We start from the raw sequence: 15,381 nt of genomic DNA, 5'->3' as shown, positions 1-15,381 counted from the left end.
AAAGCATGTCAGAGTGCAAGTAGATAAATAGGTACCACTCCGGCGGGAAGGTAAACGGCGTTTCTGTGCGCTGCTCTGGTTCGCCAGAAGCGGCTTAGTCATGCTGGCCACATGACCAGGAAGCTGTACGCCGGCTCCCTCGGCCAATAAAGCGAGATGAGCGCCGCAGCCCCAGAGTCGGCCATGACTGGACCTAATGGTCAGGGGTCCCTTTACCTTTACCTTTATCCGCACCATACATTGGAAGTAGTCTTGTACCACTTTTAACAGTCACGGATTTTCCCCAAAGAGTCCAGGGAACTGTAGTTTGCTAGAGGTCCTGAGAGTTGTTAGGAGGCCTCTGTTCCCAGCTACAGTTCTCAAGAGTGGTTTAACAGCCAGTCCCTCTTCCCAGGGACCTCTAGGAAATCAGCTGTGTGAGGGGAATAAGGGTCTCCTAACAACTCTCATATCACCTTTAACAAACTACAGTTCCCAAGGTTCTTTGCTGAATGCCTGATTCTGCTTTCAATGTATAATGCAGATGGGGCTGCTATGAAACTATCACTGGCTTCATTTGCCATCATAACGTAGAGCACATGTTTTGCCTGTAGAATCTCCCAGGTTTGATTCCTGCTATCACCGGTTACAATGATAAGGCATCAGATGATGTAAATATAGCTGCAGCTGCTTTGAAATCTCGAATACTTATTTCATTGTTCTGCTGGTGTATAAATAAAGTGAATAACACAAGCCTTGCATGATTTTTCACCTGCATCGTATATTTAAAGCGCACGGCTCTGCCCCAAAGAACCCTGGGAACCATAGTTCATTAAGGGTGCCAGGAACCATAGCTGTGTGAAGGGGTAAACTACAATTCCCATGATTCTTTTTTTTGGGGGGGGATGTTTGCTTTAAATGTACAGCATCTGAATGTGTTATAGGTTTCTGAAAGCATAGCAAGTTAATAGTACTGTGTGCTCTGAGGCATTTTTGCTCAGAAAAAAGTCATGCTGAATCTAGTGAGGGTTTTTTTAACAAGGGAGCATGTATAGGATTGGGGGACGCGGGTGGTGCTGTGGTCTAAACCACAGAGCCTAGGACTTGCCGATTAGAAGGTTGGCAGTTCGAATCCCCGTGACGGGGTGAGCTCCTGTTGCTCGGTCCCTGCTCCTGTCCACCTAGCAGTTCGAAAACACGTCAAAGTGCAAGTAGATAAATAGGTACTGCTCCGGCGGGAAGGTAAACTGCGTTTCTGAGCACTGCTCTGGTTCGCCAGAAGCGGCTTAGTCATGCTGGCCACATGACCCAGAAGCTGTCTGTGGACAAACGCCGGCTCCCTCGGCCTATAGAGCAAGATGAGCGCACAATCCCAGAGTTGTCCACGACTGGACCTAACAGTCAGGGGTACCTTTACCTTTACTTTTATGTATAGGATTGCAACCTTCATCAGCTTATTTTTTAGATGATTTTTAAAATATAAAGCCAGGGCAGTTTAGAAGCTGATTGATAACTTTGTTGTCTGCGTTCTCCAACCTGGTGCCCTCCAGATCAGCAGGACGTGATTAGAGTTGTCCAAAACATCTGGAGGAGGCACCAGGTTGGGGAAGCCTGTACTACTTTGGTCACTGCCTTGGAACACAGTGCCATTCATAGTTTTGATTTTGTTAATGGATTCTTTATCTTCTTTTTAAACAGGTCACGGGTTTTGGCTAGGTGCCCATCCAGACCCACCTCTCTATAGTAGCGGGAAGCAAATTGCTCCAGCAATGGGAGCGTTTTTTATGTTCTGGACAATGATAATTTTATTGCAGGTAAGTTTGTGGTTTGGTTGGTGCTGCATTCTTTAATACTACTGTACTAGAAAGCCAAAGTAACTTGAATTTAGTAGGTGTGTTCCAGAGCTTTTTTAAAAGAATTGTAGAACCGTGGAAGGGACATTGGCGCTTGTCTAGTCCAGCCCCTCTCTGCTCAGTGCAGGATCTGTAATGCAAGGTGCAACTTCCCTGACATATGGCCATCCAACCCTCTGGAAACCCCCTTGTTTCACCGCGCCCTTCTTAAAATGTGGCGCACTGAACCTAGAGACAGTACTCTGGATGCAACTGAGAAGTACAGAAATAATAATAATTATAAATAGAACGGAACTACTGCCTCAAATGATCTGGGCCCTGTGCTTCTGGAAAAGCAGCCAAAAATTGGATTAGTGTTTTTTCAGCACTCATGTTATATAGGTGGCTCATAGTCAACTTAGGATCAGCTGAGATGCTTAGATCAGGATTAGCCAATGGGCTGCCCTTGGGATGTTGTGGACTACAGCTGCAGTTGGCCATAGGCAGCATGGCCAATGGGCAGGAATGATGGCTGTATCACCTATAAGTTTCATAGTCGACAACATCTGGATGACACCACAACGGTAATCCCTGGCCTAGATCTTTTATACATTCTCTACTTGTTTTCGTTGTTCTTTTGTAGCTAAATTCAGGACTCTGCATATACAGAGATCTCCTCGCTTACGTGCAGTTGACTCCCGCGCGTATATGTGCAGTGCCGGGAAATAATTAAATCAATCTATTTTAAGTGCGAAAACGGCGAAAACAGCCTGAAAAGAGCAGAAAAACCAACTACCAATCCAGGAGCATTTGCACCAAGCTTTCAGGCCCATTTTTAATAAGTGTTTTTCAAGGGTTCCCAGAGGTTTTGATGATGTTTACAGGCTTTTCAGACAGTGTTCCCCACTATACGTGATTTCACGTCTACATGCACCACCTGGGAACGTAACCCCCGCATTAGTCGGGAGACACCTACATCATAGTTGGGTAACAGTCTGAGTTCGTATTTTAATCCTGGTTCTGTCTACTGCCAAGCTAATTGTCCCAGCTTTGTATCAGCTGCATATTTGATAAACATCTGGCTATAGGATCTGATAAACATCTGCAGGATCTGTAAGACAAGAGTTGTTCCGCCTGGCCTTTGGCTTGGAATCAACTTGATCCCCTCCCCCTCTTTCCTTTTTCCTTTCTTCTGTGATGGAACTCCTATTTGGGGACTTCCCTGGCTTTTTTCTGGCCCACGTAGGACCAGTCTGGATAGTTGGCCTTGGTGAAGACTTGACGTTTTCATCCCAAAAAAAGTTTTTGATTTGAGTTTCTACTGCAATGAGGCTGCATTTTAATGTTGCATTTTAATCTTATTTTTAAGTTGTATTTCAATCAATTGTTTTTATATCTGGTGTTAGCTGCCCTGAGCCCGGTCTTGGCTGGGGAAGGCAGGATATAAATAAAAAAAATTATTATTATTCTATTACATCCTTTTCCAAGTCACTTAAAGAACCCTGTGGCACTTCACTTGGGACCTTTATCCAAGTTAATGTAGCGCTATTAACAAGCAGTAGTTGGGTGCCGTTGTTCAACCAGCTGTAAGTTAACCTAACATTAATCTTGGCAAGCCTATGACAGACTTTCTCAAATGATTTGCTGAAATCAAGATACACTATGCCCACAGCCTTCTCACGGTCTGCCAAACCAGTAACTATCGAAACAACAGATGTAGTTGGTCTAGGATGACTTATTTTTGATAACGCCATACTGTCCCTCTTCTGTTGATTTTTAGCAAGATACACCCTTCCGCTAATCGACTCCAGTCACGAGTCTCATTCCGCCGAGTCTCAGTGATCCCTGTCGGATCAACCTTACCCCCTCATATTAGGATTTCGGGTTCATTTTCTGGTGTACTGACCTCGTGAGCAAGCCATACTAAATCCGCTTCTTGCCTTGACAGGTTTTGATCCCGATTTCTCTTTATGTCTCCATTGAATTTGTCAAATTGGGGCAAATCTATTTTATCCGGAATGATCTTGATTTGTACCATGAACCGACGGACACCGGGATCCGGTGTGGATCGCTGAATATTGCCGAAGACCTTGGGCAGATTGAGTACGTTTTCTCTGATAAGACCGGAACCCTCACTGAGAACAAAATGGTTTTCCGAAGATGCAGCATTGCGGGGATGGAATATGGTCATGAAGAGAACGGTAAGGCTGTGGGAGAAAGCTGCTTTTGTACCAGGACTGCAGTCTCGGGCGTCAATCCTAAACACACTTGGCTTACACCTAAGTGCAAAAGATTGCACTTTGTTAAGGCTGCAATTCTACAAGTACCGTAGATTCTGGCGTATAAGACGACTTTTTAACCCCGGAAAAGAGGTTAAAAAGTCGGGGGTCATCTTATACGCCGGGTATGGCTTTTTCCCGGCGCAGAGCCCACCCATTGCTGCTGCCCATCGTATAAGACTGGGCTTATAAGACGACCCCCCAAATTGGCAGCTGCCAATTTGGGGGGTCGTCTAATACACCCAGTCGCCTAATACGCCGGAATCTACGGTAGTCTTGGAAGGAAACCCCCCAGTGGGCTATACTTCTGAGTTGTTTTTTTCCTAGACTAACGGTCTAGGAAACTGCATTCCTTAATATTCTTACTTGGAAGGAAGTAATTCTGCAAGCGGTGTTACTAACCTCTTGAGTAAAGGAGGCTAAGGTTTAGGCTGTTGACCCCTAGTTCTGCATGTGTATATATACATGATTGCCAAGGGCAGAGGAAGGGAGGTGCGGTGTGGGTGGTCCGCCCCGGGTGTCACCACTCGGGGGGGTGACAAATGCTGGGCGGCACTCACAGTGGGGCCTGCAGTGCGCTCGAGCCACGCGTTGCACTTGGGAGTGACGCGGTGGCTTGGGCGCCCGCAGGCTCCGCGCTGCCCCAAATGTTCCACCCACCACCTCCCCCTCAGCTGTAGGGCGGCTGAGTGGGAGGAGGCAGGCAGACTCCTTGGAGGACCCACGGAGCATCCTGCCCCGGCTCGCCCCACCCCCACGAGTGGCTGGCCCCGCCTCTGGGCACAGGGCACGCGCGCTACCCCAGGCACCCGATTGATTGGCTTGCTCCGCCGCTGATGATTGCACTGCCTTTAGTCTGAATTGAAGGAACCACAATACTGGTTCCTTGTGTCCAGTGGGACTTTTGAAAGTGCCCCCTGGGAATAACAGAAGCTGTTTGCAGTGTCCCATAGATCAAGCATGCTGTTGTTGCGGGTGTAGGGGTGGTTAAAGATCACATTGGGCGTATGCAATGCTTGGGAAGTGCCTAAAGCAGCTCTTGGCTTTCTGTCCTATACATTTAAACAGTATCAACTGTCTCGTTGTTGTTGTTGTTGTTGTTGTTGTTGTTGTTGTTCCCCACCCACCTGGCTGGGTTGCCACAGCCACTCTGGGCAGCTTCCCACACATATACCGTATTGGCCCGAATATAAGCCGCACCTGAATATAAGCTGCTCCTTTAAAATTCAAGGGGGTAAAAGAAAAAAAAAAAGACAATACCTGAATATAATCCACTCCCTTAAAATTCTACAGGCACTCACACCCGTTCCATTTTCCAGTATGTCTGTTTCAGCAGCGATATCGTAAAAGCCCATTTTTGTAAGGTCACAAATTTAAGCCGCACTTTAACTTTTCACGGTCGGAATTGGGGGGGGGGGAGTGAGGCTTATATTCAGGCCAATACGGTAAAAACATAATAAAACATGAAACATTAAAAACTACCTGATCCAGGGCTACCTTCAGGTGTCTTCTAAAAGTTGTGTAGTTCATTATCTGCTTGACATCTGATGGGAGGGCGTTCCACAGGGAGCGTGCCACTGCCAAGAAGGCCCTCTGCCTGGTACCCTGTAACTTCACTTCTTGCTGTGGGGGAACTGCCAGAAGGTATTCGGAGCTGGACCTCAGTGGTATTCGGGCTGAACGAGGGGGGTGGGGGTGCTCCTTCAGGTATACTGGGCCAAGGCCATTTAGGGCTTTAATGGTCAGTGCCAACACTTTGATTTGTGCTCAGAAACGTATTGGGAGCCAGTGACGAGCATCTTATTATAGCCCCCGTGGCATCTCTTTGGTAGTCCACTTTTTAGTCCACCTTTTCATGTTCTGTGCTCATTACTTGTAGTCTGTATAAAAGGATGCGCTAGAAAGCGACAGGCATTTTGGGCCTGTAAACACAAAATTCTTTAAAATGTGGAGTATGCCTTTTTATCCCATGCAGGCTCACACTGCTTTGCCGTGGGGCCCTGTGCATGCTAAGGAAATTCATAAAACCTTGATGAGGATGGAACCATAGAAATGAAACTGTAAACATGCATACTGCAGGTTTTCATCCATTCAATCATATATTTATCAGTAAGGCTTGTATTGGGTAAATTAAGCTGTGCTCATTCGTGTACTAGATGTACTTTATAAATCAGTCTAGTTCTGCAGTGATCATTGAAGAAGTTTGCCCTTTCAAGCAGCAAGGCCTAAATCTGCATGAAATCACAAACCAAATCCATGACAACGGAGGATGACTCACTGCGCAGTCCCCGTGTAAACTGGCCGGTGTATCTGAGGCCGTTCATTTAGGAAGACGGCGATGCCCTCCAGTGGCACATTGGGAAATTGTTTCAAATCAAACAAGCGAACGCCGGAAATTTAACTCTGGAAAGCTTTATGTACAAGTTTCAGTAATACTGCTAGGAAATGCATGCAGCAAAAGATGGCATTGTTGAAGATTCAAGCACATATCATATAAATATTATCAGTGCTTTTTTCTGGAGAAAAAGGTGGGGGAACTCACTATGAAGTTTGTTTGTTTGTTTGTTTATTGCAGACCCATCTACAGTGCCTTCCCACCCCACCCTGGGCAGTGCTAAGCCCTTTGTGGCTTAGGGCCCTCGTATTTACTGGACCGCCTCTCCTGGTATTCTCCACAGAGGACCTTAAGGTCCATGAATAATAATAGTTTAGAGGTCCCGGGCCCTAAGGAAGTCAGATTATCCTCCACCAGGGCCAGGGCCTTCTCAGTGATGGCTCCGACCTGGTGAAATGCTCTGTCCCATGAGACCAGGGCCCTGCAGGATTTAATTTCCTTCCGCAGGGCCTGTAAGACAGAGCTATTCCACCTGGCTTTCAGCTTGAATTTAGTCTGATCTTTTATTCCCCTTCCTTCCCCCCCCCTCCCCTTTTTATGAAGATTACCCGCTCTGGGATCCCACAGCTAATTCTTCCCTGGTCTACTCACTGGCCTAAATAGGACTAATTTAGCCAGCTAGCCCTGGTGATCATCTAATGTTTATTGGATGGATTTCCCCCCCTAAATTGATTTTTGAATTCTGAATTTATTGTTATTCACATTTCATACGGTATTTTATGCTGTTTTTTGTTGCATCAATTAAGTGTTTTTAATTTGTTGTTAGCCGCCCTGAGCCCAGTTTTCTGAACCAGGAAGGGCGGGGTATAAATAAAAAATATTATTATTATCATTATAAATGTAATATGTGATTAATAAACTCAAGCAGACATTGATCTGGATTAGAAATGGCCACAACTGTACGGATTACAGATATAAATGGATTTTGTGTTTTTGTATATGTTGGAAGCTGCCCAGAGTGATTGAGGCAACCCTGTCAGATGGGTGGGGTTAAATAATAAAATTGTTGTTGTTGTTGTTGTTGTTTTGGCTCTGGCGTTGGGTGTATATCCGTTCCAGCCCCCCATCCCACAACAACAACAAAACAATTATTTAATTTCTAAAAGGGAAGGAAACTCCATTCCCTTGAGTTCCTGCTAAAAAACCCAACCCCTGAATATTATGATCACATCAGAATATTTTCGACCGCTATTAAAGAAAAAAAATAGAGGTGGGAAGTCACTGTTTTCGTTGTTTTGCAGCTCTTCGTAATCCTGTAACTTGGTAAATAGAAGAGGATCTTTGATTGTAGATCTGAGTTTTGACTCCCCCCTCCCCATGTCAAATGCCAAATACAGTTGTACCTTGGTTCTTGAACGGAATCCATTCCAGAAGTCTGTTCGACTTCCAGAAACGTTCGAAAACCAAGGCACGGCTTCCGATTGGCTGCAGAAGCTTCCTGCACTCATTCCGAAGCCACATCAGATGTTCGGCTTCCAAAAAAACGTTCGAAAACCAGAACACTCACTCCTGGGTTTGCGGTGTTCGGGAGCCAAAATGTTCCAAGAAATAAGCTGTTGGAAAACCAAGGTACAACTGTACGATTCATGGGAGGAAGTCCACAAGGACAAGGAATTCCTTGCTTTTGCTTTCGCTGTTGACTTGGGAATGCTAAAATGGGGGTTCAGTTGAGTATCTCGAAGGTCATAATACAAAGACCAGCGGCAGGTGGCGTGCGGCACGTAGCTGCTGCTCCTAATGGCTGTATTTGTTTATTTCGTACCATCTTAGGCTCCGTGATGCAGGAAAGGTGGGGGTAGAACTAATAAATACATTGAATTCCTTGGGTTGAGAATATGGGACCAGTCATAGATTTATTATTTTACTTTAAAGAATCATGCGGGTGATTTCTTTCTCTCTGTCTGTCTAGCTAAAAGGCTAGAATCATACCTAGATTATGATGATGAAGAAGATGAAGAAGGAATACGCACTTCATATTCCTCTTTGAAGCGTCCGTCAAGGTTTTCCACCTGCAAATCGGGTTATTTCCAGAGCACAAAGTCTTTGAGCCGCTTGTTTAGCTCCACCTCCGCCTTGCGAACTAGTATATCACGCACGACACAAATGGCCTTCAGCAGCCCAATTGTAAGTGTGTTCCTTGAGCCTATGTGGGACTTGTGTGTGGGCGTCTGGCTGACCTATTCATACATATCTATGCAGGGACATGGGTGGTGCTGTGGCCTAAACCACTGAGCCTCCGGGGCAGGGGGCAGCAACCTTTTTCAACTGAGAGCGGTCCATGTGGTGGGCCGGACTATATTTGGGGGGTGGGGAATGAACGAATTCCTATGCCCCACAAATAACCCAGAGATGCATTTGAAATAAAAGCACACATTCTACTCATGTAAAAACACCAGGCAGGCCCCACAAATAACCCAGAGATGCATTTGAAATAAAAGGACACATTTTATTCATGTAAAAACATGCTGATTCCCAGACCATCCACGGGCCAGATTGAGAAGGCGATTGGGCTGCATCCGGCCCACAGCCCTTAGGTTGCCTACCCTGGCTCTGGGGCTTGCCGATCAGAAGGTTGGTGGTTCGAATCCCCATGACGGGGTGAGCTCCCGTTGTTCTGTCCCAGCTCCTGCCCGCCTAGCAGTTCGAAAGCACACCAGTGAAAGTAGATAAATAAATACCGCTGCGGTGGGAAGGTAAATGGTGTTTCTGTGTGCTCTGGTTTCCGCCACGGTGTCCCATTGCGCCAGAAGCGGTTTAGTCATGCTGGTCACATGACCTGGAAAGCTGTCTGTGGACAAACACTGGCTCTTTTGGCCTGAAAGCAAGATGAGCACCGCAACCCCATAGTCGCCTTTGACTGGACTTAACCGTCCGGGGGTCCTTTACATATCTATGCAGTTCTCACAGTCCAAAAGTGACCTGGCAGTGGCTGTTTAACAAGATGCTTTTAAGCAATCCATCTGCAGCAAGGGATTATTTTTTTGCAGGAAGAACTTTGAGCCTTTCAGCCTCGGTCTCCACTGGCATGCAGTTACATTGGAATGTTCATTATATTTATCACTACTTGCTATGTTTTAATGATTGATCATTGGTTTTCTGATGACTTTAAAATGTCATTTGATGAAATTTAGCTATTTGTCGGATTGCCTTGTCACGTTTTGAAACAATTTAGTACTTGGTTGCTGTTGTAGCAATGTACGGATTTGCATTTTTGTTGTTGTACGGTTGTGAGATGCTGGAGAACTGGCCTGCGCACTTGAGTTATGAATGAATAAAATTTCTGAAAAGCTGAGTCTTCCAGGAGCGTGGGCTCATTCCACCTTTGGGGAAGGGGAAGATACCGTATTTTTTGCACCATAACACTCACTTTTTTCCTCCTAAAAAGTAAGGGGAAATGTCTGTGCGTGTTATGGAGGGAATGCCTACGGGTGGCATGCCTACGCATTTTCCTCCTCTAAAAACTACGTGCGTGTTATGGTCGGGTGCGTGTTATAGAGCGAAAAATACGGTAATTTCGACGAGAACCTTACCGTCCTTGTTTTTGCTTGACCAACAAGGAGACTGATGTTGTGCCAGATGAACTCCTTGAAAGGAAGTTGAGGAGAATCACTTTCAAATCCTATACAATATCTGAGACGGTAGGGCTAACCCCAGAGATAGTGTACATCGCCGAATTCTTCATCGCTCTGTCGATTTGCAACACTGTCGTTGTTTCAACGCCTGATCAACCACAGCGAAAGGTAAGGCAGGGGGGAAACTAGAGATGCTGCTGGTGCTTTTATATATGTGTGTGTAGTAATTATTATTTATTATTTATACCCCACCCATCTGGCTGAGTTTCCCCAGCCACTCTGGGCGGCTCCCAACAAATATTAAAAACACAATAAAAGATCAAACATTAAAAACTTCCCTAAACAGGGCTGCTTTCAGGTGTCTTTCAAAAGTCAGATAGTGGTTTATTTCCTTGACATCTGATGAGAGGGCGTTCCCCAGGGCAGGCGCCACTACCGAGAAGGCCCTCTCCCTGGGCGGCCACTCTCAGTCACCAGTCTTGCTGCCACATTCTGGATTAGTTGTAGTTTCCGGGTCATCTGCAAAGGTAGCCCCACGTAGAGTGCATTGCAGTAGTCCAAGCGGGAGATAACTAGAGCGTGCACCACTCTGGCGAGACAGTCTGCGGGCAGGTAGGGTCTCAGCCTGTGTTCCAGATGGAGCTGGTAGATAGCTGCCCTGGACACAGAATATATAATGCAAATTAACACACAGTAAGACACCAAACATTAAAAACTTCCCTCTACAGGGCTGCCTTCAGATGTCGTCTAAAAGGCAGATAGTTGTTTATTTCTTTGACATCTGACGGAAGGGTGTTCCACAGGGCAGGTGCCACTACCAAGAAGGCCCTGTGCCTGGCTCCCTGTAACCTCACTTCTCGCAATGAGGGAAACTCCAGAAGGCCCTGGGAGCTAGACTTCAGTGTCTGGGCTGAATGATGGGGGTGGAGACGCTCCTTCAAGTATGCAGGGCCAAAACTGTTTAGGACTTCAAAGGTCTACACCAACAATTTGAATTGTGCCCGGAAATGTACTGGGAGCCAACAAAGATCATTTAGGACCAGGGTTATATGGTCCGGGCAGCCACTCCCAGTCACCAGTCTGGCAGTCGCATTCTGGATTAGTTGTAGTTTCTGAGTCACCTTCAAATGTATCTGTCAGGGAATCAGGAGCAGGAGCACTGGGGAGAGAGGAATTGGAGAGCGAAGGGGAAGAATCCGAGGGAAGCGTAGGGGAGTATGACAGTGGCCCGAGAGATTCCATGAGCTTCTCCAGCAAATCAGAAGATTCCCAGAAGGGGGCGCCGATGGTCAGAGCAAGGGGGGTCCCAGAGGGGACGCACCAGAAACAAGGAGCCAGAGGGGAACCCCAAAGCAGCAGTGGGGGATCGGGACCAGTTTCCCCACCAGAGCGTAGTGGGGGGGAAGAGTCACATGTGTCAGGGCCAGCGTCCCCTCCAGCCGGCAGAGGAGGTGAGTCAGGGCTGACCACGCCTCCATCGGAGAGTGGGGGAATGGAGGGGAGGTCAGTTGCAGCTAGCCCCCCCGAAGGGGGAAGCAGTGACAGCAGCAGTGAAACGGTCAGGAGGAAAGCTGCTGGCTGGGCGCGCGCGCCAAGTTCAAATGTGCAGGCGCGGGGGACAGCAGGAGACCCGGATGGGGAACCAGCTCCTAAAGCCCGCCGGAGGGAGGGAGAAGGCTCAGGGGAATCAGCATCAGAAGAGGCTAGAAAGGGCGAGACCCCGGCGGGCAGGCGGACCCAGAGGAGGAAAGAGCAGCGGAAAAGGTGGAGCAAGGCAAGGGTCTTAAACTGGTGTACAGGGGGAGGAGATTCAGAGGGATCATCAGCGGTCTGACAGTGAGACGTAGAGCTGCGCGCTGCGGCTCTGGAAGTGAAACTGAACTTCAATAAAGACTTTTGTACTTAACAACGAAGCAGCGTTGGTCCTTTGTGTGCTGGGACCTTGGGCAGCTCTGACAGTATCGTTATTTGTACTACTTTTAGCTCTTTTCTTTTCCCATTCATACATATACTTTACATTTTTATTCTAAGCATATTGGCATATCTTTCTTAGAACAATACTTTAACATATAGGAGTCTTAAACTTTTATTTCTTTTCTACGGGAGCTTAGGATCTGGTTTCAACACGTTAAAAGGCGTTGGGTGTAATACAGAGGCTTTGCTTGTCTGTTTTGTGTACAGGCCTTTGGATTGTATCCTTTGTGGCTGCTGATTTTATTATTATTATTATTATTATTATTATTATTATTATTATCATCATCATCATCATCATCATCATCATTCCTGTTTTTACAGAGGCGATGGATTCCAAAAAACCGAGTTCCCACTTCACACTTTATGGACCTGAAGCAAATTTTCCATAAGTTATCTGCCCGAAAAATAAGCCCCACCTCTGCTCGAAGCTCAGGTATAACCGAATCAGAGTCTGAAAGCTTGCGTTCACAGAAGCTGTCCATTTTCCGTGTGAAGTTTCCGTCATCTCTTTCGAATCAAAGCTCTTCGTCCGGAAGCCCAACCAGCTCCATACTTTCAGGGCACGACCAAACGGAAACCTCGAGTAGATCAAAAGAATTGGCACCCGGAACCGGGGCAGGGTCATCTCCTGAAGGCGATCTGTTCTATGAAGCAGAAAGCCCTGACGAAGCGGCCTTGGTTTACGCTGCCAGGGCTTACCAATGCCGTTTGCAGTCCAGGAGTCCCGAGTTGGTGACGGTACACTTGGAACCTTTGGGACTGTTAACGTTTCAGCTGCTGCACATCTTGCCTTTCGATTCCGTCCGCAAACGGATGTCCATTGTGGTGAGGCACCCCATTTTGAACCACATCGTCGTGTACACCAAAGGAGCAGACTCTGTCATGATGGATTTGCTGGAGAAAGACCCAACAGGTATTTCTGAGAACCAGTGTGGTGTAGTGGTTAAGAGCGGTAGTCTCGTAATCTGGGGAACCGGGTTCGCGTCTCCGCTCCTCCACATGCAGCTGCTGGGTGACCTTGGGCTAGTCACACTTCTTTGAAGTCTCTCAGCCCCACTCACCTCACAGAGTGTTTGTTGTGGGGGAGGAAGGGAAAGGAGAATGTTAGCCGCTTTGAGACTCCTGAAGGGGAGTGAAAGGCGGGATATAAAATCCAAAACAGGTATGGGGGACGCTCTAGTCAGCTTTCTAATAAACACTGGCAAACACAGAAGCCTTTAACCTCCAATTCAGACGTTTCATAAACCTCGAGAGTCTGGCCAGTGATATACGTAATCTGAGAAATAACCAATGGAGTGTTGTGTCAATCCCATCTAGAGGCTGCCAGTGCATGGACAACAGTGGCCAGGCTATCTCAATCCAGGAATGCCCTTAATGGTCTTACAAACTAAGGGTTGTAAAAGGCACTCCTAACAACTGAGGTCACTTGGGCCTCTAGCCATGGTGTAGTCTGATGGAGATATTGTACCCTAGGGAATAGTCGTGCCGCTACATTTTACATGAGCTGCTGCCTTGCTGTAGGAAAACCACGTTCATGTTCGAGGTATCTCCACCGCCAGGCAGAAGACCTGCCCAATGCCAGGGCCACTAATATCCAAGGCAACACGATGACCAAGTACAACAATGCAGTATCAATATAAACTCTTTAAATAGTCTATCCGGAACATTGAACAATATGAGAAACCAAATAGAAAACATAGAACCAAATAAACATAAGACTTATGTCTCTGAAATGCAAGGGCCAGTCAGTCAAGTTTATTTACCGTTGGTCTCCACAAAAATGCAAACAATATTTTGGCACATTTTAGCATAACTGGGCCCCAGCGCACTGGACTCCATAGACTGCACAAGTAGCACCTGTCAAAATTGATTCCCCTATTATATCTCAGGATCCCACTCAGAATATTTTACATAGCTCCCCACCGCTGCCCACCCTCAGGAATTTGATCCTTTTACATAGATGACCCCAATGCTTAGCATTTAACGTTTCCTGCTTTTCATTATCTCAAATCTCAGGTATTAAAAAGATTGACGCGCAGATGCAAAGAATTAAGGAGAGAACTCAGATGCATTTGGATGATTATGCTGCACAAGGACTGCGCACTCTCTGTGTAGCTATGAAGGTGATATTTCTCTTAATGGTTAACGGTACAGAATTGGCAAAACCTCGGTGCCAGCAATAAAACCGCGAGCACGTTTGCAAAGCTAAGCAGGGTCCGGTGGGGTTTCAGATTGGATGGGGGGGCCATTGTGTTGAGATTCCTGCATTGCAGGGAATTGGGCTAGATGATACTCGCAATCCCTCCCAACTCTACAATTCTGTGATTCTTCTGCTTTTTCTATTCTTGAAAGAATAGGGTGCTATTTATTTTACAGTGCATTCCTAAACTGGGTGGCGGATCAGTTGCCGCTTCCAGAGACCTGCCATCTATACCTTCAGAGCTATCTGGGGGTGTAGTGTAAGGCTCCACAATTGCTGTGGTCCTTTGCCAGTGAAATTTTTCTCTGCTGATGGAGAAGCACCTCTGTTTCTTCCTAACTCCTAGCCAGCAGATCTGGAGTTTAGGCTCGTCCAGTTGGGTGGGGGCACCTTTTTCTTGGTTTAGGACGTAGTCAAAGCACTGGTCAGCAGATTATATATGGAGTATTTAGAATTTTCAAACATCTCTCCCCCTGACCTGTGTCCAAACCACAGTTGAAAGCATACGGATATGGTCTGGCCACATGGTTTCCCATCACAAACTGATTTCAAAGGAAGGGCAAGTTCTTTTTCTACAAAGGGATGGTTAAATGAAGCCACGCCCAACATTTAAATGAACGAGTAAACTGCATGCACGTGTCAGGACTTTCTTTAGCTATTTTTTAGTATCAATATTGGGAGTTTTTAGGAGGGATTTGTTGTTATTGTAAGCCTGTTATTTTACTTTCAATAGATGGCAGTGGAGGATAGGTGGTTACATAGCTTGAACGTTCCCCAGGATTTTGCTCTCAAAACCTTGGTTTGACATAAATTGCATTTGTCAAGCAGTGCTGTGCCAGAAAAAAACTCACTTCGAGAAACAAAAAAATAGGGAACTTGACTGATTTGGGGGGTTTGTTGTAATAGTGGAAGATGCCTGTCTCAGTCGTATAGTTCTGTAGCCAGCCCCATTGTAACACACTCTGTTATTCCATTTAAATGAAGTAATGTTCTAATTCTTGCAGCACCCCCCATTCTCTCAAATACTCAGCTTGGTAGTTATGTAAGTGACGCGGGGCCACCTCCAAAATACTGTAGATTTGGTGTGCATGTATCTTTGCTGGGCATACGCTCGGTTTATATCCAGCCTGAAATAATTCAGCCAGTACAT

At 46.4% G+C, this 15,381-nt stretch overlaps 1 protein-coding gene across 22 annotated transcripts in view; it reads left to right on the top strand.

Annotated features, from left to right (window-relative positions):
- The window catches only part of ATP10D (ATPase phospholipid transporting 10D (putative)), a 67,904-nt gene that overhangs the window by 28,562 nt on the left and 23,961 nt on the right, over positions 1-15,381 (top strand). For all 22 annotated transcript variants that reach the window (XR_014551930.1, XR_014551931.1, XR_014551932.1 and 19 more), the window contains 6 exons: positions 1,678-1,793; positions 3,760-4,012; positions 8,395-8,609; positions 10,043-10,225; positions 12,353-12,944; positions 14,048-14,154. Coding sequence is in view for 19 of the 22 variants with exons in the window: in XM_083630109.1 (XP_083486235.1) it covers positions 1,678-1,793; positions 3,760-4,012; positions 8,395-8,609; positions 10,043-10,225; positions 12,353-12,944; positions 14,048-14,154 (1,466 nt within the window). In the remaining 3 variants the exon portion in view is untranslated. The remainder of the gene's footprint in view (positions 1-1,677; positions 1,794-3,759; positions 4,013-8,394; positions 8,610-10,042; positions 10,226-12,352; positions 12,945-14,047; positions 14,155-15,381) is intronic.

The sequence above is a fragment of the Podarcis filfolensis genome (assembly GCF_964270895.1).
Source record: "Podarcis filfolensis genome assembly, chromosome: 9".
Classification (NCBI taxonomy): domain Eukaryota; kingdom Metazoa; phylum Chordata; class Lepidosauria; order Squamata; family Lacertidae; genus Podarcis; species Podarcis filfolensis.
Note: the sequence above shows the minus strand (reverse complement) of the source record. Positions and strands in the feature narration are given on the sequence as shown.